The 23,748-nt window shown below is 37.2% G+C and overlaps 1 protein-coding gene across 7 annotated transcripts in view; it reads right to left on the minus strand.

Annotated features, from left to right (window-relative positions):
• Positions 1-3,624: 3,624 nt before the first annotated feature.
• GPHN (gephyrin) overlaps positions 3,625-23,748 on the minus strand; it is a 608,842-nt gene continuing 588,718 nt past the window's right edge. For all 7 annotated transcript variants that reach the window (XM_029951674.1, XM_029951675.1, XM_029951680.1 and 4 more), the window contains 4 exons: positions 20,092-20,156; positions 16,481-16,584; positions 5,727-5,823; positions 3,625-4,625 (listed from right to left, as the gene is read on the minus strand). In XM_029951674.1, the coding sequence (XP_029807534.1) occupies positions 4,492-4,625; positions 5,727-5,823; positions 16,481-16,584; positions 20,092-20,156 (400 nt within the window). In that variant the 3' untranslated portion in view covers positions 3,625-4,491. The remainder of the gene's footprint in view (positions 4,626-5,726; positions 5,824-16,480; positions 16,585-20,091; positions 20,157-23,748) is intronic.

Consider the following 23,748-nt stretch of genomic DNA (forward strand, 5'->3'; position numbering starts at 1 on the left):
TGTTTTATAGAGTTTCATGAGGATCAAGAATTGGTTGTGGGTCAGATCCACAAAGCTTTGCTCATTAGCAAGTAATTTTAAAAACGAAAGGCATCTGAAGAATCCACTTGTTGTACATGCAACATCACTTAATAGCACTTACTTGGTGCACTTATGTGCTATGTTCTTTTTCTCATTGTGTGATATAGTTTGAAATAACTAAAACATAGAACCAAAAATAGGTTAAAAAAGAACTGCTTGACTTCCATATAGTTATAAGCAAGAAACCAAAGACATCATCTAAAGTCTTTTATTTAAGTATCAACTAATACAAAAAAGGGGTAATGCATCATAAATTTGTAATTCTAAAATAACTTAGGTCAAATAAATGCAAATAGATATTGCCATAAAGAACCATTTTATTGAATCTTAAATTTTAAATTTCCCTTGTATCCACTTCAAATGTATTCATATATGTTTTTTCTCTTTTTTAACTCAGAAGGAAAAAATGTTCCATTTCTGCTTCAGGCTAATCAGGCCTCAGATCCTTAAATCCAGACCTTCCTCTTCTTTCTCCATCTGGAAACTTACTCTTGCATTTTTAATATGCCCACTACTATTTTCTTCCTTTCTCAAAACTCACAAACAAAAACCTCTCTTCCACCTTGTTATCAGTCCAAGCTACCATCCATCCAAGTATCTATCTTTTCTCATCTACGAGTTCCAAATAATTCATAATCACAGTGTCTATTTTGCATTCTGGCTTTCGCCCTCAACCTACTATTGAAATTGTAATCTTGCAGCTCACAAATCAACAAATCTTTTTGAGCCTTCATGCTTGACATTTTTGTTTTTGACAGTTGACTGCCCTTCCTTCTTAAAACACTCGTTGGTTTTTGGGACAGTACACCACTCAGTTTCTTCTCTTCTACAAACTGCTCTTTTTTTCATTCCACTTATGGGCTTTTCCCTAGAACTCTTCAAACTAAGGGGCTCCCCAAGGCCCTCTCTTCTCCTGTTAATCTTTCCAATCCACCCTTATGTTTCAGACACCACATGCCATGTAATCCCAAGATTACATCCAGATGGTATCTCTTTTGTGAACTCCTAACCTATCCTTTCAAATGCCAACAGGATATACGTACCTTAGTTTTCCTCTACCATCTCATATACATATCCAAGCTCATCATCTCCTCCAAAAAATTAGTATTATTATTTTTTTGCTAATGGTTTAACATTTTCTCACTTAGCCAAGACTTAGGACTTTGATTCATCTCTTACTTTCAGTAAGTTCCTTTCCAAAACTTGAAATCAGTAATCAAATTCTTTCCATTCTTTATGTTCAGAGGTACATTCATCTGTCATGACCTTCCCGCCACTATCACTTCTACCACTAAGGTTAAGGCTGTCATCACCCCTCACCTGCACCACCAGATCACTTCTTAACCGGTGTCTCATTCCAGTTTCTTCTCAATCCAGTCTGTCCTCCTCAACGCTGCCAGCCCATTTTCCCTAGAAGGACAGTTCTGATCCTAACATTTCCCTGATCAGGAAGTGTTTGATTATTTCTAACAGTTTGATTATTTCTAGAATAGTTCTAGACTCCTTAACCTGGTTTTTAAGAACGTCATAGTTTGGGCCTCGAACATGTACTTTTTTGGTCTTACAAATGTTATTAATTTTCTGTTTCTGTAACTTGGTGTTTAATGAGTATGGACTCTGGAAACACTTCAGTGGCTCAGTTGGTTAAGCATTCAACTCTTGATTTCGGCTCAGATCATGATTGCTGGGTTGTGTGATGGAGCCCTGCGTGGAGGTCCAGGTTGGGCGTGGAGCCTGCTTAAGATTCTTTCTCTCTCTCTGCCCCTCCCCCATCCGTGCATGTTCTTTCTAAAAAAAGAAAAAGAAACAGGGTATGGACTCTGAAGTCAGATTGCTGAGTTCAAATCATGGCTCCTTCTCCAACTAGATGTGTAACCTTGGACACGTTTCTTAACTTCTTTGTGCCTCAGTTTCCTCATCTGTAATATAGAAATAACAAATAAAAACCCTAATACTGTTGCTATAAAAATTAAACATATGAAAAGTGCTCAGAGAGTGTCTGGCATATAGTAAGTTCTGTATTATGTGTTTCATTGAACAAATATTTACTAATGCCCACACATGTGTATATATGTTAGGAACTCTTTTTAGGACCTGGGGATAACACCAGTGAACAAAATAAACAAAAATCTTTGCCCTGTGGAACTTACATTCTTTAATAAAAGTGATTATTATTAATTGTCCATAATTCTGTTTCCACAATACCTTTCCTTTTGCATTATCATCATTTAAATTCTACCCTTCCTTCAAGATCCAACAAAATGCCATCCTACCTCTTGAAATCCTACCTTGTAGGAGATTCCCATTTGAACTCCAATTCTTTAAATCAGAATTATAGTATTTATCACCTTTTACACACTCTACTATGTATTATCAAATATCAACCATATTAAATCTTATGGTTACTTGTACGGTTTTGTTTTTTCCCTTGATGAAGTATAGTGTCAGTTGTTATCCCTTTCATCCTTGTAAATAGTAGCAGGACGTACCTAGTACCCAAGCACATAGGAGATGCTTAATGAAAGAATGCATGTAGGTAAAGAACATTTTGCATGATCTTACATTTAACTTCCAGTAATTAATCTTATGTTCTTTAACTGAAAATATAAAAGATTTAAAACATAGATCATTTTATTTTCAACCCTGGAGATATCAATATCAAATTTTCCTTGTTTACTACTGGCTTTATTCATCACCTTCATTTGGTACCTTGTTCACTAGTAGCCCAATTTTTATTGTTTGCTTTGCTAAGTATACCCTACAGGATATTTAATGTTCCTTGTTACCACTAGTTAGAAAGTGCCTTTAAGTTTTTATTACAGGAGCCATGTGGATAGAGTATATTTTGCTTGTATATTTTCTATCTGTAGCACAGAATTTTCCCATTTCTTACTTCCTTCCTAACAGAAAAATTTCCAGTTATTCATCTGCAATATTGTGGTTCATTAGTTCTTGTTTTTTCTCCATTCTAAAGAACTGTAGATGTTTGACATTTGTTTCTATTGCATCTCTAATAAGAAATTTGTTTCTTTTCCTCTGTATCAAGTTTCTTCCCTCTAAACTTGCTTGCTATTCTCTAGCCGTTACTGGAAAGGCCAGACTGACTGTAGGTTGTTTTGTATTTTCTAATTTGTATTTTTGCAACGCTATAGTAAAATGCAGAATATATTAAAATTTTTTAATGTTTATTTATTTTTGAGAGAGAGAGAGAGAGAGAGAGAGAACGAGTGAACGCATGAGCAAGGGAGGGGCGGAGAGAGGGTGAACACAGAATCGGAAGCAGGCTCCAGGCTCTGAGCTGTCAGCACGGAGCCCGACACAGGGCTCGAACCCACAGACCAGAGGATCATGGCCTGAGCCACAGCCGGACGCTCAACCGACCGCGCCCCCCAGGCGCCCCAGAATGTATTATACCGCATCTCAGTCACCTTTACACCACTTACCTTGCCACACCATCTTAGCTATTCCTTTTGTCCGAGCAGAAGCCCATCAAAATGGTAGGACAGTCCTCTTTTTTTTTTTTAATAACACGCCAACACAATAGATTTTTAAATAATGATCAAGGATTTTTTTTTATTCATTAAGTTTCAGTATCATTACAGAAAATGTTATGGTACAGAGTTAACATTATTTTTTCTTTGCTCTTGATTTCCACATGAATGCTGGTAACACTAATATCTGTACAAGATCAGTCTTTGATTTTATTTTTTGTTCTGTACAATTTTAAATGTATTGGTTAAAAAGGCTGTCAGCACTTAAGGAAGCATTTTCCCCCCAGTTTGTTTATTCAAATAAAAGGTATCCAGTTACCGCCCCCGAGTACTGTGCCATGAGGCTACCGGGGTGAGGCGCCTCCCGGGTGCTCTGCAGGAGAGGCTGCTCCCCGCGGCAGGGCCGGGCCTCCACCCGGTCACTCTTCTTTTGGCACTGTGCACATAAACACGAGATACGTGATAAAGAACAAGCAAAAGCTCTCTGAAAAGCGGTTATGAAGCATACTAAGAAGGGAAATCCAAGTGTTGCTTACGCTAGTATAAATAAGCAGACAGCCTTGATTAAGAGCATAATTAGTTGTATTTTAAAGATGAGAAAAACACAAGTTCTGCAGGCACCTACTGCTGTCTACGAAAAGCTATCGCTATTAGACCTAGCATTGAACACACAAAGCAATTTGCAAGAAAGAAAAAATTTGCTTTGATATAATCAGAATAGAGTTGTCTGTTAAGATTTATTTTTAGGTGTTTTTTTTTCTTTAAAAGGTATTTAAATTCTTTTGAAATATAGTTCAAGATGTTGACTATACAGATCAACTTTTATCCAAATCAGAAAAACTAGCTGTGCCGTTGCATATTACAGGATACAGTCAATGATATGTGGACATGCATCAAAGCTTTCTCCCTCTGGTGACCATCATAGCCGTCCAATGACCATGACATCCACCACCTCGCCCTTGTGGAGCTCCACATACTGCTCTGTCTTTGGAGGTAGCATCAATAATCCATTGGCGCTGCGCATGCTCATCAGACGGCTGCTCATTTGATTACCTAGAAAGAAGTATCTGGTTACAGCAGCATCGGCAGCAGTGTGTACATCTCTCTTCAAAATAAACACCCATGGAGAGAAACACAGGTCTTGGAGAGGAAGAGTGAAGATCAGACTCCCCAGTACCTTTTCCAGGTGGCTTTGCCACTGTATCCTACCACGTTCTCACTAAACTTTAAAAATAAACAGGAGACATTATTGCGTAAAAAGAATAAAACAGGATTTTGTAGCATTATGCAAAATGCCACAGAATTTCTCAGTTCAGGCTAAAAATGTTATGTGTGTCTGAAAAGAGGAGCTTTTAAAAGTTATTTTAAAAGAGATAATAATAGCAGCAGCTACAATTTCTTTGGTATTTATTAAGTACCAGATAGTGTGGTGAGCATTCACTATCTTATTTAATTTGTACAAAACTCAAGTGAGGTTAGGCCATTTGCCTACAGTCCTACTAACTAGTTGGTGGTCAATTTGAACACAAGTCTGGAGGAGACACTGTCTATGTATTTAGTCACTCTTGCCTGATGTTTGCACTTGATAGGACCTTTGTACAAAGGGTGATGACGTGGTTTTCTGGAGACCCATCAGAAGTTACATAAATATGACTAGAATACTTGGGGATAAAAGTTTAAAGTCTAGAGAAGGTAACCATACAATACTTGAGTTACAAATCTTGATTTCTCAGTGCTTAAAAATTACCAATATTTAAGGCATAGTAGAGGCTACAGAGAATCTGATTATAATTGAGCATTAATCTCACATTTCAGAGTAGCATAACCATAGTACCCTCCCTTTCTAACAACCAAAGTTTTGTTCAGAACGTAGAGGTTGAACAAATAGATAAAAATCTTCCATGATTCTAGATTTGTATTTCAAATGTTTATCTAGAAAACATGGCTGCATGGAATAAGTAAACCTTCATCAAAAATTTTTATTCTTAATTTTCTCCTTATGGTATACTGTTTGGGAATAATTTAACTCATCTGGTCTTTCAAAAAGGAAAATGTACAATAATTACACTAGTGTACCCAAGGAAGGAGGTTACATATAAATTTTGTGTTTTAACAGGATACATGGATAGAAATACCCACGGTGTGAATACTAACCTGTGCTCTGTGCCCAAGGCAGTGGTTCTTGGTGATGCCAAGTCAATATACAGCGATGGTATTCTGGGCGAGGGTCCAGTTTTACATCACATGATAACTATAGAATATAGAGTAAATGAAAACAAACTTGATCACCTGATCATCTCTTAAAACTACAGGATGGTGGAAATTGTGCAAAGAATAAAGCAGACATGGAAAATATCTTGGCATTCTGCTGTTCCCACTACTACCACCTTATGTTCCTACTACAGGAAGTCCAGAGGTTGGGTTGTTCCAGGAAAAAAGAAAAGAAGATTAAGAAGTTGGTATTCACAGTGGGGAAAAGGGCAGATGGAAAAGATAAGGTCTATTTTTGAAGTCTAATTTTATGGGTTGATAGTACAGGTACCTCTGATCTATGAAATGAGAAATCAAAGCAGATATTTTAACACTGAAAATAAAAGAAACAGACCTAAAGAAACAAGCTCAATATCTATTTATATGTATGTCCGCCCATCCATCCGTCCATCTAATAAATATTTATTGAGCCACTTTTCAGCTACCAATTCATATACCTATTTTTAACATGAAAGAGGTACTTTCTTTTACTCCTGAATATTCCCCATGTCCCAATACTGACCATACAATCTCATTCAGACAAATAAAAGTATTCTCTACTAAAAGTTATACCATTTTTGTTTAGCCACATCACTGGTACTAAAAGAATTCCTCTGAGTGAATCTTTGCTGTGGAATGGCATCTTTCATATCTTTCCAATAAGGATAAAATCCTTTCTAACATAGCAACTTCAGCTTATACACACAATGTAGAATGACTAATCAACCTTTAACCTAAAGCTGTTAAAAATCTATTTTATTAAATTCATCTTGAAATCTGATAAATAAAAGTGATAACGTGTTGGCAGTAGGTACCTAAGAGGTATTTCTTGAATAGGTTTATACAGTGTATAATAATGGACAATAGCCCATCAAAGACTAGGTGAATATTTGTGAATATAAGACTTGTTCCAGTGTATGAGAATTAACATTTTCCATTAGCACAATAATCACTGAAGTTACTCTACCTTAAAATGGAATAGAAACTTTTTATCCAACCAGAACAGGTTGATCAAATGATTCAATTACATCTTGAATATCCGAGAAATATTGATTCAGGTAAATCTATCACCAATCCTTTCTGGTTACTCTGTTTTTAAACGTTCTAATTATTCACTCTGATAGTCCCTGCTTTTCCTCTGGAATCCAGAATAAAATTCAGTTCTAAGGTGTTCTTCTTTGGCTAAATCATATTCAACTCTTTCACTTGATATTGCTTATGTTTATACTCTATTTCATATCTACCCAGGGGTAACTTGCTGTTTTTCCTAAATTATTGTATGCTTAGCAGAGGCAAAAATGTCTCCCTCTCTTTCCATCTCTCTCTCTGTGTATGCAGGTTCTCCACAAACTACAAGACTATTCCCGTGGCTGTGTTATTTGCTAGGTGTCTGAGCAGGTATTCCCTGGCAAAGGCACTGACTGGCTCATGGTAGATGAAAGAACAAATACTCGAATGCGGTGATACCTGACATTCGCCTTCTACTCCCAGCTGTACTAACTTGTGTGCTGTGTTAGGACATTATTTTGCTTTCCTATACCTGTTTGTTCATCTACAAAATGGGGTTGTTTGTTTTAAAGGAAGATATTTATGTTAATTTAAGGAACAAAAATCAATTGTATTGAATTGAAGTGAATACAAATTTTTTGTAGCCTTACAGTTGTTCCTTTTATAGCAAGAGATGACATTGAATAGATTTTATGGTATTTTGCCAAAATGCAGAATACTTTATTAACCAATATATTTAGTTGTGCTGATATTATAGTTCTGGCACATTGTATCACTTAGCTTAAGAAATCACTATTTACTGTGTTAGTGCTTACAAGGATGATATACCATGAGTAAACACAAGACACCTTTTTTTGGGTGAAAAGTTGATACTTCAGTTTTTTAAAAAATGTTTACTTATTTATTTTGAAGGAGAGAGAGAGATTGCATGAATGGGAGAGGTACAGAGAGAGCAAGATAGAGAGAGAGAATCCCAAGCAGGCTCTGTGCTGTCAGTGCAGAGCACAACACGGGGTTTGATCCCATGAACCATGAGATCATGATCTGAGCTGAAATCAAGAGTTGGATGCTTAACTGACTGAGCTACCAAGACACTCCTGATGATTCATTTTTGAGGACTTCTTCTATTCATTCAAAACTGGAGTGGGCTATGAACTAGGACTATTTCCTTGGTTTTCTTTTGAATATTTTTTCTGACATGCAGTAGTCACTCAAGAGAGAAAAGTGGGGGTACCTGGGTGGCTCAGTAGGTTAAGTGTCCCACTCTTGATTTCAGCTCAGGTCATGATCTCACAGTTTGTGGGATTGAGGCCTGAGTTGGATTTTGCACTGGCACTGTGGAATGTGCTTGGACATTTCTCTCTCTCTCTCTCTGTTCCCTCGCTCTGCTTGCATGCATGTGCTCTCTCTCAAAATAAATAAACATTTAAAAAGAGATACAACTGTATTATGTGGTATAGTATCATATGGTACGTTCTATATTTAAACATTTAAGGGAGAAAATTAGATAAAAAAAGGTCAACAGAATGAGGATATAAGCCACAAACTGGGAGAAAACATTGGCAAAAGACATCTGAGGGATGTCTGTTTCCCAAATTAAACAAAAAATCCTTAAAATTCATTAACAAACAACTTGATTAAAAAAATAGGCAAAATACCTGAACAGATATCTCATCAAAGAAGATATACAGATCACAAGTAAACATACTGAAAGATATTCCACATCATATGTCAGTAGAGAGGTGCAAACCGAAACAGTGAGATATCACCAGTGCACATCTACCAACGGCCAAAATGCAAAACTCTGGCCATGCCAAATCCTGGTGAGAATGTGGAGGAATCGGAACTCTAATTCATTGTTGGTGGGAATGCAAAATGGTACAGTCACTTTGGAAGACGGTTTGGCAGTTTCTTACCAAAATTAAACATACTCTTATCATACAATTGAGCAATCGTGCTCTTTGCTATTTACCTAAGTAAAGGGAAAATTTATGTCCATACAAAAACTTGTATATAGATGTCTCTAGCAGCTTTATCCATAATTGCCAAAACCTGTAAGTAATCAAGGTGTCCTGCAGTCCGTGGATGGACAAATAAATGGTGGAACACCAGACGAGGAAACTTAAAAGCATATCATTAAGTGAAAGGAGTCAATCTCAAAAGGCTGCATGATTCTGGAAAAGACAAAACTATGGAGATAGTAAGAAGATCAAGGGTTATAACATAGAGGGAGGGATGAATAGGCAGAGCATAGAAACTACTCTGTATGAAAGGACAATGGTAGACACATGTAATTATACATTTGACAGGACCCACAGAATATACAACACTAAGCATGAACCTTTGATAACCCTGGGTGATAATGATGTGTCAAAGTAGGTCCATCAGTTGTAACAAGTGTACCACTTGGGTGCAGAAGTCAATAGCAGGAGGGGTTGTACACGTGTGAAGACAGTGGGTATATGGGAACTCTGTACTTTCCTTTTAATTTTGTGGTGAACCTAAATGAACTTAAATCTAAACAAAATTATTAATAAAAAAAGGTAAGAATACTTTTTTCTTCCTGTATGTCCTGTCCATCTTCTAGAGAAGTGACCTAAAAAAATTCTCGGGGTAAATAATTATTTGCAAATCTAGTGCAATACTATTATTTCCAGAGCTGTCAATAAGGTATTAAAATGGCGCAAAGAAGCTAAGTAGTCAGCCTTTCTTAGGGACACCAAAAAAGGCTTCACAGGAGACGTGATTTCTGAGTCTTATGACTAAGAAGTCTTGCAAGCTGAGAAAGGAGATAGTTAGGGAAGAGCCTTCTAGGAAGGAGGATAATAACAGGCATAGGCAGGAGATCTCATGTCCATTTTGGAAGCAGTAAATAGCTTAATATGGTGAGAGTTCGGGATGAGAAGTACATGAAGCTGGAGAGGGAAAAAAGGCCATGGGGTGAAGGGCCTCCTACAATTTGGATTTAACCCTGGGACCATATGAAGCATGAAAGCATCTTAGTTGGAGATGCTTACATAATTAGAGTTTGAATAGGGGTTTAAGAGGAAGCAAGATTAGGGGCGCCTGGGTGGCTCAGTCGATTGAGCATCCGACTTCGGCTCAGGTCATGACCTCGCGGTTTGTGGGTTCAAGCCCCACGTCGGGCTTTGTGCTGATCGCTTAGAGCCTGCCACCTGCTTCGGATTCCGTGTCTCCCTCTCTGTCCCTCCCCCACCCGCGTTCTGCTTCTCTGTCTCTCTCAAAAACAAATAAACATTAAAAAATTAAAAAAAAAAAAGAGAAAGGAAGATTAGAAGAAGGGAAACCATTAAGTACATCAAGGATTATAATCTAGTAAATGTTGGAGCCATCATTCAAAGCCAGGCTTATTTGGTTACAAAAGTCATAGGATATGGATGGTGAGACAGCTTTAGGGGAATGGTGATGATTTGGAAGGCTGCTGTAAGAAATGGAAGAAGCTGATCCATAGGATAGAAAAGGATCATGAGAGGAATTTGGGCCCCTGCTGAGGTTTGTAAATTGGAAGTGCTAATGTGAAAGCCTTTACAGTCTTCTCTCATTGTGGCCTAAGAATAAAAGTGAAGGTGGGGCGCCTAGGGGGCTCAGTCGGTTAAGCATCCAACTTTGGCTCAGGTCATGACTTTATTATTATTATTATTATTTTTTTTAGCATTTATTTATTTTTGAGAGACAGAGAGAGACAGATCATGAGCAGGGGAGGGGCAGAGAGAGAGGGACACACAGAATTATAAGCAGGCTCCAGGCTCTGAGCTGTCAGCACAGAACCTGATGCGGGGATTGAACCCACAAACTGTGAGATCATGACCTGAGCCGAAGTCGGATGCTCAACCGAGTTAGCCACCCAGGCGCCCCTCAGGTCATGATCTTGTGGTCTGTGAGTTCAAGCCCCGCATCGGGCTCTGTACTGACACCTTGGAGCCTGGTGCCTGCTTTGGATTCTGTGTCTCCCTCTCTCCCTGTGCCTCCCTCACACATGCTCTGTCTCTCTCAAAAATAAATAAGAACATTAAAAAATAAGAGTGAAGGATAAAGAAGGGAGGGCTGATCCAAGTTTGTAGGTTTTTAGAGTGGGCTACCATGGAAGGAAGAGGCAAAACAAGTTCATGTGCTACACCACAGGACTTAGGTGAGATAAGGAAAGTGACAAAGCCAGGACAGCTTAAGGACTTAAGGGTAGGGATGTAAGGAGTGTTTATACCCTTTTATATCTACTGATAGGTAACTTGTACTTGTTCCTAAATTGTATACCAGACTTGGTGATTTTGAGATGGAGTTCTTCAGGGTATTATGTGTGAGTTGCTGAAGTAGAAATAAAGGTATTTAGAATTGTGGAAATAAGGCAATTTATGGTAAGAGGTGAGATACAGAGGTTGACTATGAGACAGTTGCCAAAGACCTGAATGAGGAAAAAAATGAAAGCTCCAGAAGATTCAAGGGAATAGGTTGAGACTCAGGACTGTAAGATTGGAGAAGAGAGTCTGTGAGAAAACAGATGAGCGAAGGGGGTTCTCTTTGGGTGGGGGCCCAAGACAACATGCTCAAAGCCCTGGCTGGTGCTGGAGGCTGGGACTTTGCTCCAATCTGGTCAAAGCTTCCAAAGAGGGGTTCAGGCAGCTTTACACTAACTTTTTTGGTAAGAGCTATAAAAGTTATGCGGCACTGATTTCATTAGTCTACCACAGAGATCCTTGAGTTTATTTACCCTGTAAATCATTTATCTAAAATTTATCATGTAACTTTAAAATCCTTGCACATGCTGGTATGGATCAGTTTCAAATTAACTTTTCCAAAATGTTTATAAATTATATTTTTATTTATATATTTTTCATTTCCTAATAAATTAAAACTGATTTATATTTCTAATAAATCATGGAAAGCCCTATAATTTTCAATATCCATTTTTTAATCTATAGGACATATTATATAACAGCCATCCAATATGTTTTAATGATCAATGACTGATCATGTCACAATAATCATATTCTTCTCTACAGTTGCAAACACCCTAGTAATTTTCAAACAAAAAATGATTTGTTAAAATGCTTTGTATATTACTGTTTATGACATCCTTCCTCAGGTTCTCATAGCAGGGAGATAGGAATGCTCAAGAGAAGAGGTGAGATGGACAAACCGGAAGAGTCCAGTTCAATATGTCCCCAAACTCTCCCAGAACATGCTGGCCTGATCCCATGGGAGAGGAAAATACTTTCCCTCTCCCTTCTCTTAATCATTGGCTGAGGTTGGCTCTTAATACTAAGAGGAGTTACCTCACATACGTTTCTAGTGAAAAAAGTTGGGAACAAGGGTCAGTACAGGGTACGTTGAGGGGATGTTAAGGATGGGGTGTTAAGGAAACACAAAAGGAGACCTGTTTGTAGAAGCATTAGGTTAATGATTTAATGAATTAAGATTATGTTTTTAATTGCCTATAGAAAGCCAGAAGTATTTCAACTTCAACCATACTGACCCAGGTCATAGGGCAAGTGTTTATTCTAAATTGATGTCAGAATGCATTGACATGGGAGGATGACATTTTTTCTGTAGACCTTTTGAAATAATGCAGGCCTGACCTAACCACAGGACAGCTGTATCAGATTCAGCACTATGAGTTCCTGCCATCAGCATTTAACAACGACCTCACTTTCTGAAAGCAGTAGGGACTGGGAGAGGCTGTGATGATGGTGACCATTTTGGAGAACAGTAATACATGGTGTCTGTAAGCTGCATATTGGATGGTCAGAAAATAGAGACAATAGGCTTTGCCATGTTTCAAGAAAGTGGATAAAGTTATGCTCTAAAAGTGACAGTTATATCAGGGTGATTTTAGGAGTTAAAACCAAAAGAAGTAAACAGCCAAGCACACTGATGATCCATTCTGACAGTTCCAGTGACATTATTCTGTGGGAGGAAGGGGTTGGATTGATTCTTAGACTAATTCTCAATTCTATGAGTTGACAGGAATGAGCAGCAGCGTGAACAGTGTACCGTGCATCAGTGTGATTACAGAGCGCTGGCTCATCATTGTTGTCAGAAAGAATAGCTGCCACAGTGTCAGTTTTAGAGAAGAGATAATGAACGTGAAAATGAGAAATAAATAATTCCTAAGAAATTTTGCAAAGTCAAAGAGAAATCCTCTTTTTCTCTCATAACAATGTAGATTTTTCTTATTTTCTAAATTTAGCAAATATGAAAAAGGTTTAGATGTCTAAGCTTTATGACTCTGACCTTCTGGTTTGATCAGAATATATATATTTTTTTACTGATGGATTTTTTCCTTCTTTTTCCAAATTTAAAATGAGGCCACCACCATGATTATTGGAAAATTCTCCAATAATTTGTTTTCAGAATATATAGTTGAGCTTTTACTAAAATTTTAGGAAAAAGGTGATATGTCTTCATATGCTAGTCTACAAAATCTCAATATTTAAAAGGTCAATGTTAAGATATCTGAAGCTTAGGGGCACCTGGGTGGCTTAGTCAGTTAAGTGTCCAACTTTGGCTCAGTTCCGGTCTGTGAGTTCAAGCCCTGCATCATGTTCTGTGCTGTCAGCTCGGAGCCTGGAGCCTGCTTTGGAGTCTGTCTCTCTCTCTCTGCCCCTTCCCGGCTTCCACTCTGTCTCTCTCATTTTCAAAAATAAAAAAATAAACATTAAAAAATGGAAAAAGAAGAATATCTGAAGCTTAGGTTTCTTTAATGTTTTTTCTATATTTTTGCACAATAATATTTTGTTAGTATTTCTTCTTCCTCCTCTATGCCTTGGGTTCTTCCTATCAACTTATCATAGCATTCTGTCACATCAGAATTTATTTCAAAGCTCTTGAAAAGTAACAGTTTAAGTACTGGAAAAAATCAATACATACATGCAAAAGATTAAATTTGGACTTCTTAAAATTTTTTTCCCTAATGTTTTATTTATTTTTGAGAGAGAGAGTGTGTGAGCAGGGGAGGATCAGAGAGAGAGGGAGACAAAGAATTCAAAGCAGACTCCAGGCTCTGAGTTAGCTGTCAGCACAGAGCCCAACATGGGGCTCGAACTCACGAACCATGAGATCATGACCTGAGCCTAAGCCGGACACTCAGCTGACTGAGCTACCCAGGCATCCCATTGTACTTCTTTTTTACACAATACACAAATAACAACTCAAAACAGACTAAGGACTTATATGTAAAACCTGAAACAGTAAAAATACAAGAACATACAGGAAAAGTTTTTGATATTGGTCTTGGCAATGATTTCTTGGATTTGACACAAGCCACAAAATAAAAAACAGACACGTAGAACTACATCTAACTAAAAAGCTTCTGCACAGCAAAGGAAACAACAGTGTGAAAAAGCAACCTATGAAAAGGGAGAAAACATTTCAAACCATCTATCTGCTGAGGGGTTAATATTCAAAATACATAAGAATCTCTTATAACTCAATAGCAAAAAGACAAATAACCTGATTTAAAAATGGGCAAAGGACTTGAATAGATATTTCTCTAAAGAAGATCTGCAAATAGCCACTAGGTATGTGAAAGAGTTCTCAACATCACTAATCATCAGGGAAATGCACATCAAAACCACAGTGAGATACCACCTCACAACTGTTAGGATAGCTATTAAAAAAAAACAAAACACACAAAAGACAAGTATTGGTGAGGATGTGGAGAAACCGAAATCCGGATATAATTTGGTAGGAATGTAGAATGGCTCAGCCACTGTGGAAGACAGTGTGAGGTTCCCCCCAGATTGAAACTAGAACATGCGTTTGCTCAGCTCTCCTGGGTACGTACCCTAGAGAACGGGAATCAGGATCTCAGAGACATCTGCACTCCCGTGTTCACTGTATCATTATTCATAATAGCCAAGACATGGAAACAACTCTAGTGTTCACTGGTAGATGAATGGAGAAGGAGAATGTGCTATATCATCACAATGAAATATTATTTAGTTTTAAAAAAGAAAGATATTCCTTCCATTTGTGGCAACATGGTAAACCTAGAGTACATTATGCTAAGTGAAATAAACCAGTCACAGAGGATAAATCATGCATGATTCCACTTATATGAGGGATCTAAAATAGTCACAGGGGCACTTGCATGGCTCAGTCAGTTATGCATCTGACTCTTTTTTTAAAAATATTTTTTAATGTTTTATTTATTTTTGATACAGAGAGAGACAGAGCATGAGAGGGGGAGGGGCAGAGAGAGAAGGAGACACAGAACCGGAAGCAGGCTCCAGGCTCTGAGCTAGCTGTCAGCACAGAGCCTGACGCGGGGCTCGAACCCACGAATGTGAGATCTGACCTGAGCCGAAATTGGAGGCTCAACCGACTGAGCCACCCAGGCGCCCCTGCATCTGACTCTTGATTTCGCCTTTAGGTTGTGACGTCCTGGTTTGTGGGATCAAGCCCCATGTTGGGCTCTGTGCTGACAATGTGGAGCCTGGTCAGGATTCTCTCCCTCTTTTTCTGCCACCCTTCCACTTGTGTGCTTGCTTGCTCTCTCTCTCTCTCTCTCTCTCTCTCAAAATAAATAAATAAATAAATAAACTTAAAAAAGAAGCCCTTTATTAAAAAAATAGTCATAGAAGCAGAGAATAGAATGGTGATTGTCAGAGGCTGAGCAGAGGGAGCCAGGGGGAACTGTTGCTCTATGGGTATAAATTTTCTCTTACACAGGGTGAATGAGTCCTAGAGATCTGTTGTACTACACAGTACCTATACTTGACAACATGGTATTCTGTACTTTAAAATATGTTGAGGATAGTTCTCATGTTAAATGTTCACACCACAAATCAAACAAACAAATAAACAAAACCACAAAAGAACACAGGAAAATTTATGGAGGTATGATGAACATGTTAGTACCTAGACTGTGGTAATGATATAGGCATAAGCATATGTCCAGTCTCTTCAAAATGTATACATTAAATATGTGGAATTTTTTTTGTATATCAATTGTGTCTCAATTAAGCTTTAAAAAAAAAGCAATGGCTTGATACTATAGGTCACATTACCAAAAAAATTACTCATTAGTTATACAGAAATTGTGTTACATAAATAGTTGAGTAGTAGTAAATCAAATTGAAGTTAGTGTTGGTGAAGGAGACTCTAATTTCCAAGTGGCTTTTTAACCATAAGTATAATTTCTCAGATTTAGTTGTCCTTTTCCAAACAATGTGGTCACTCTTTTTCTTCTGACTCACTAGTCTCCTTCTAGTCCTTTGACTGTCTTTTTTCTAAATTGTTTAAAATTTATCAGTGAGGTCCCAGGAAAAGTGAGCAGATAAATAGCTGGTCTACGTGAGTTTACACAGCGGGAAGGGAATTCTTGTCCCCCTTCCATACAAGTTTAGTTTTAGGGTAGTGCTGGTCTCATTCTACTTACCATTTTATCATTACATATCCACTTGCATATAGATTCTAGCCAGAAAAAATTATTTACTTTAGAAGCTGTGGAACAATGCAGGCTGAGAATAAATGGGACCCTTTCCCCTCCATTTCTGTCATGATGGGGAGAATAACTACATTTCCCCTCAAAACAAATTAAAATCCTCGATGTTTATTTTGGGCATTTGGAAAATCATCCTTAATTGTTATCAGGCTTCAGTTTTGGTTCCTGGTCATTTGGGAAACGTTACCCTGGCTTTGATGATGGTTGGCCGAGGATCCAAGATGCCCTGCATCTTTCTCAGTGCAGGCACAACGAAGAGGTTGCAGGTGACCACGGCTGACACAGGGTTCCCTGAAAGTCAACCAAGCAGTTATTTATAGTATACATATAAAAATTTGCCAAATAATTATGATGGTTTCTATGTTCAGGCATCATAAAGAGTGAAGTGACTAACACTAAATCCTCATCTTTTAAATCACCTTCAATCCTGAAGGATGCCAGAATAGAGCTACAGTCAACCAAATGCCACTGGGCGGGGGGGTGGGGGGTGGGTGTCAATATTTGTCTATCAGTGAAATGCAGAAACTTCTGATTCCCAGACACTGTTTAACACCATTTATTCCCACTTTCCTAGGAACTATACATTGAAAATCATTCCTAATCTTTGTTAAGTTTTAAAGCAGATTGTACTTGCTATTTTTAAATGTTTTAAAATTGCTACAATAACACATACTCTGTATAAAAACATTTAGAAAATACATTCAGCATAAAGAAATGCATCCATAATTTCCCCCTACCCAGAAATCTCTTTAAATAAAAAAATAAAACTAAATGATTTAAGATGCAAAGGACTTGGAGAGGAGTACTGTTACAGGTTGAATTGTGTCCCTTGCAAATTCAGTCTTATCACTCAATATGACTGTAATTGTAGATACCAAGGCCTTTACAGAGGTAATCAAAGTTAAATGAGGTAATAAAGGATGAGGTCCCAATCCTATAAGACTGATGTCTGTGCAAAAAGAGGGAGAAACCCCAGGAGTGCATGTACACAGAAGAAAAGCCATGTGAGGACACAGTGAGAAGCTGGCCATCTGCAAGCCAGGAAGAAAGACTCAACAGAAACCAGCCTTGCTGGCATCTTGATCTTAGACTTCCAGTCTCCAGAACTGTGAGAAAATAAATTCCTGTTGGTTAAGCCACTTGATCTGTGATAGTCTGTTATGGCAGTCTGTGCAGACTAATAAAAATACCGAGTTCTTTTAAAATTCTAAGTGAAACTTGAAGAATTCAGTTGTACCTCTCCAAGAAGAAATCTGGGTATGTCATTCATTGACAGGAAGGAAAGGTGGGCTATGAAAAAAATGTGCTGAGAATCACAGATTTTGTTTCTTGTGTGGTATTGTTAACTAAATAAACTGAGCGGCCCGGGTGGGTTCCAGACCTTTCTGAATCTAATTTCACTCTTCCCAAAATGAAAGGTTTGGACTCTATGCCTCTCCATATCCCTCCTGGGTCTAAAATTCCAATATTACTAGTACTTTTATCCAGTGGTACTGCACATGTACATGCACGGTGAGGGGTGGGGATCAACTGTCAGAGTTTTAGGTGCCGTTGGCCGGGCTTGTGCTGCTAATAGCATCATCAAAGGAAAAGGCAATGGTTTAGGCTATTATTAGCTAAAACCATACCTTTAATTTTATTCTACTCACAAAAGTAGTTTAGATTTTTTTAAGCTGTAAAAAGTGATGAGTAACTAATAATTTCAATAGAAAAATGAATTGTCTTGTCCGACAGCACAGCAGACTCTTAATGATAATTAAGTGCTTTTCACCTGTCTCAAAATACACAGGTGAATATGTTTCTGGGAAAGAAAAAAAAAGCTATTGTTCAGCAATGATTATAGCATTCTTGTAATGCTGCTTTATAAAATTACTCTAATTAAAAATGGATTGCAAACAATTGCCAATAGTGGTTATTTTGTGTGTGGGGGAGGAAGAGATTACTGATAACATTTCTTAACGCTTACCTGTATTTTCTAATGTTTTTATACTAAACATGTATTATTATAGTAATTTTAAAAAGTTAAAAAAATGGCAAGTAGATACATCAATCTTTTAAACCACTTTAAAAGTTATCAAGATTAAGGGCTCCTGTGGGGCTCAGTTGGTTAAGTGTCCAACTTCGGCTCAGGTCAGTATCTCATGGCTCGTGAGTTTGAGCCCTGCATTGGGCTCTGTGCCGACAGCTGGGAGCCTGGAGCCTGCTTCAGATTCTGTGTCTCCCTCTCTCTGCCCCTCCCCTGCTCACAGTCTGTCTGTGTCTCTGTCTCTGTCTCTCTTTCTCTCTCTCAAAAAAGAAAAGTTATCAAGATTAGTAACAGTTTTAAATGTGCGACCTTCAGGAAAGCAGAAATACAATCATGAATTTTAAACTCCTTGCGAAAGGAACCACCTCACTGGCTCCACAATCGGAACATCTGGGTTGTTGCTGCCCTCTTTTGGTTCATTCAGGCTGGGCAGAGAAAATCTCAAATGAAAGTAGCAATTTGAAAATAGGTTATTTAATTATAACTTCTTTGGCAGATGAACAATAGTTCATAAGTAACAGTAAAGTAGGCTCCCAGTATAACATTCTTTGTCTATAGGGCAAGTCCTGTCTTTTGTAGACAAAGTAATAGTCTTTTCTAGGCAAAATGAAAGTAGGAAGAGAATCACATTTTTTCCAGAGGATCTAAGTATACACAGGTACGTTACAGGCCCTAAGGAGTTTTTTACTACAGATACATTATGAGGACTACTTTACTTACATGTCTTCTCTCTTAAAATTTCCTATAGGATACAAACCTAATCTTTTATGCTTATAGATAGGAGCTTTAGAAATGCTTTCAAAATTCAAAACTTCAAAAAATGCTTTTCAAAGTTTTCTGCCTGTCTTCCTTTCTTTATACTCTATTTCGAGATTTATTTAATATCAAAAGCAGATAAATATCCCAAAGTCACCAGATTTGTGCATCTGAAAGGAATAAGCAGGTTATTTTCTGGTGGAATCTGTCCCAAGAAATAGAGAAAGGGACACTGCTACAGGTTAGAGGCTAATTTTAAAAGCTGAAAAAAAACCAACAACAAGTAGATACACAAAACCTCTAACTGTTTTAGAATTTATTAAGATTGGTAATGACATTAAAAGCATGGCTTTAGCTGTAAGCCAAAAATCAATAAAAAACTGACTCTGAAAGTCTTTATAAAAGGAACCACTTTGCTTTTTCTACAATCTGAACATGTGACTTTCTGTTCACATGGGAGCGAGAATGGGGACAGTGATAGGATCAGACTTAGGATGCCTGGGGTCTTCCATGTTGCCTGCCCCAATCCCGGTCCAAATCTGGTACGAACCAAAGCCAGCTTTGTATTTTTTTGTTCTACCATTTACTTTCATGGGTGATTAAAGGCCCTTTGGACCTTTGAACACAATAGTTCTAGCTATGGGAGGTGATTAGACTGCTAACTTTGACCAATTTTCCATAAGGAAAAGCAGGCACCCCAGATAGATCTAGTGACAGTTAACACTTGGTTATCATTTTAGGGTTTGGAATATACTTTGAAATATACTATCTAATTTGACTTTTATACCAATCCTACAAAGTATGTTAGCTCCATTTTATAGATGAAGAAACACCTTCAAAGAGGGTAAGTGATTTGTACAAGGTCAAATAGTAGTAGTAGTAGTCAAGCTGGGTCTGAGCCCAGGTCTTCCAGATTCCGAATTGAGTGCTCTGATAGGAAATTGGTCACCTGGGGTCAAAAGGATTTTGATCATTTTTATAGAAAAAGCAAAAGAAACTATTTCAATTATTCTTACCTGGTAGTGCAAAAATTATTTTTCTTACACCATCAATATCCAAAGTTGCAAATGTAGTTGGCAGGCTAGAGAATAAAAGAGGTTATTTGTTAGTGACTGCTAAGTAATATGACAAGTAAATTAAGTACTCCAGATTTCTTGCTAGGTGGCTCTCCATATAGAATATTTATCATATAAAAATACTTTTTTATATGACTCCTCTTTCAACCTTTATACCATGAAGTGTTTCAAAAGCATTTAAATTAATTTGTTTTTAGCATCTTTGTTTTCAAGTAATGAAACTTCCTGGTTTTTTGTAGCTTGCTTTTTTTCCCCCTCCATTTCCTGCTAGTGCCAGAGAAATGTGTCTCAAATCCTGGAGTTCCTCTACCCTTCTAGTTAATAATGTCCATACGATTTTTGCTGGAGGTTTTTAACAATAATTCTTATTATTGGAAGACTAGCTGGTGATACATGTCTACCAGATAACTGCCTGTTGTTCAACATGAGTGCTCCTCAACCATTTAAAACTACACTCAGCAATAAACATAAATACTGGCCTTCTACGAAGGGAATCTTTTGAAATGTCAAAATAAATAAAATACCGTGGCTAGAACAAAATTAAAGCAATATTAATTAAAACTATTTATAAATTATACTTCCTCAAGATTCCGACATGGACCCTTATCATGGGGTGTGGGAGAGGGCAGAGTGTAAGTGGCATGGATTTGGCAGGCAGTCAAGAATAGTGACTTTTTCTATTGACTATGCTTTGTATAAACTTTTAGCTTAAAATTTCATTATATTAATGAAACCTGAGCAGTGTAAAATCAATAGGGAATCTTAAAATTTCCATTTAGTTGAAAAATTATCTTTTTAAATACCCACATTGTTTTTATTTTATTATTTTTGCAACTTGGTTCTTCAAAAAATGGACCATTTATTAGCTTTTGAAATACTATGATCAACATTAATGTTTTTTTGATGATTTACAACCATTATTATTAACATCTGCTGTCCTACAGTGATGTAGGGTCACAAGGGTATATTACGTATTGTTTTCACCTATGAACCATAACTCCATCCTGCACACTGAGGTTCTTGTTTCTTTTCCCTTAGATTTTTCTGTGGCTCCCTTCATGAAACGCTCCATCATCTTGTCCCTTAAAGTTGGCTTTAAGTTTGGAAACCAGAGGGTAATAGTAATAATTATATTGTCAGAATGATAATAATAATAGTAATAAAAAAAGTTATTATTTTTAAAGAATTGTCCATGCATTACATCCATTATTTCATTTAACTCTCGCAATAATCCCCTGAGGTAACAAGTATCATCCCATTTTATAGATGAGGAAATGAAGACTCAGAGATTAAGACATTTGGCTCAAATCACTTAGCTACCAAATGGGAAAACAAAGATTTGAAGCAAGATTTTTCTGATTTTATGGCTCACAATTGGACAAGGCTCTCAGAGGGTCTGCTGTGAAGTGTTAAGTATGTGCACTTTGTAACATCTATTTTGGCTACGCTAAGGTCCTTTTTGCTTACTTCCTGATTCTTTGCTGTATTTTAGAAACACTAGATTAGATTATCATATCCATTTATGAATAGGTTATTTGGCAATGACTGTTACTGTGTGATGAAAATAATTTCCAAGATGTACTCCTGACAACAGCTATGTTCACTGTAGATGACCCATAGAATTGTGAGTGGTAGTTCTGATTGATAATACTCCAAATGTTGGTTTCTTTGAGTATCTCTGTGTCTAAAATGAAAGAGGTTAATTGCATTCTTAATGCACTGTATGTGGGAAGAGCAAAGCTAAATTGTTCTTGAGCTTTTTATATTTCTTCTTGTTCTACTATTAAGGAGCAATTACCTTTAAATTCTTATCTTTAGACAAGTATAAATTCTGGCCAAGTAAAAAGAAGCCCATTTAAACTTCTAAACCATTTTATTATAGGAAACTAACACACATAATAAGAGTGAGGAAGGAATGCATAATACTTTCCTTCTATTATATTTAAAACCAATTTAAATTATCTTTTACATCTTGGAGACAGGTACTGTGATTTCTCTAAAGGTACTCATTTAAAAAAGATTTCATTACAACAAAACATTTTATCATGCATTGCTATCTTGAATGTTCTATCAGTAGAGTGTGAAACTTTTGTTTAAGTTCTGGAAAGTCATTTCCTTTTAACTCAACACCTATTGTTCAATTCTCCTCTAGAGATCAGAATGTAACAGCATTTATACAATGACTGAGGTTGCAGAAGGCTATGACTTTAAGGGAAGAGAATAATAAACATTAGGAACTGATGGGAGCATTAAGTTAAAGTGGTAAAAAAAAAATAAACTGAAAAAAATAGTACCAAAATTATACATCACAGGTGCTGGGATTAATTTACATAATAGATATTACAAACAATTCTCCTCTAGAAGTGAGAGTAACTAATATCAGCTTCTTTCTCACTACAAAAAGAATAGTCAATTCAATTTTTGAGGTTAGTGACATGCACACTGACATGCTTTTGAGATGTCTTCTGTATTCTAATCAAATTAGTACTGCCTCCAGGAATGGGAAAAAATGCCTGTGCACTCACAGCATAATAATATTTACTTAAGACAAAATATTCTTAATAAGAATGATCCAAATTCAACAGTCTCAATAATAAATGGGCTTTGTTAGCAGTGGCCATATTTGGGCAACTACAGAAATATAATGCCAAGAATTCTACATTCTATCAAATTGTGGAGAAGACTTGAGGGTTAATCTTAACTTCATAATTAAATGGTAAAATCATGATGGTAACACCTAATCCTAGACCTGATGGGAGGTACTCAATAAACTGCGGAGTTGAAGGGATGCCTTGACACTTAAAAAAAGTTTCCGGGGGTGCCTGGGTGGCTCAGTCGGTTAAACCTCCGACTTCGGCTCAGGTCATGATCTCATGTTGTGGCTTCGAACCCGGTGTCGGGATCTGTGCTGATGGCTCAGAGCCTGGAGCCTGCTTCCGATTCTGTGTCTCCCTCTCTCTCTGCCCCCATCCCTCTCATGCTCAATCTCTCCCTGTATCAAAACTAACTAAAACATTAAAAAAATTTAAAAAAAAGTTTCTGGGATTTATTGATGGTTCCCATAGCTCACTTGTAATAACTGATGTTTTACCTCTACTCTTTTAGAGTTCACATGAATACCCATTACTGTTGTCTCTGGCAGCATGGAGGTGTGCTAGAATTAGAATGCTCACTTATACACTGAAACCTTTGAATGGGGAATGAAAGGTTTATAGAATAATGGATCTGAACAGGCAAACTATAGCTTAAAGACATGGCCACACATATTTCATCAACACCAATGTTTGGCATTCTTTGAGGATTTATAACTGATTACAGAACCTCCATCAGCCCTTCCTTAGGGAGTTATTAGCTTTAGGAGATGTGTCAGATCTTGGTATGTGGTTATTTTTCTTTTTCCTGGGAGGCAGTAAGAAGCAATATGAAAGAGTGCTCATCAAGTATTTTGCAAAGGGAAGAAAAATTGAATCTGAGTCTATTAAGCTTTTAGATCTAACTTCTGGTCTATAGAATATAATGGAAAGAGAGAGGAAAGAGTTCATCACCACCACAACGAAGCCATTAGCCAAATCCATTAGTTAGGAATATTATTCAGTT

This window comes from Suricata suricatta, chromosome 9 (genome assembly GCF_006229205.1).
Source record: "Suricata suricatta isolate VVHF042 chromosome 9, meerkat_22Aug2017_6uvM2_HiC, whole genome shotgun sequence".
In the NCBI taxonomy this organism is placed as follows: Eukaryota; Metazoa; Chordata; class Mammalia; order Carnivora; family Herpestidae; genus Suricata; species Suricata suricatta.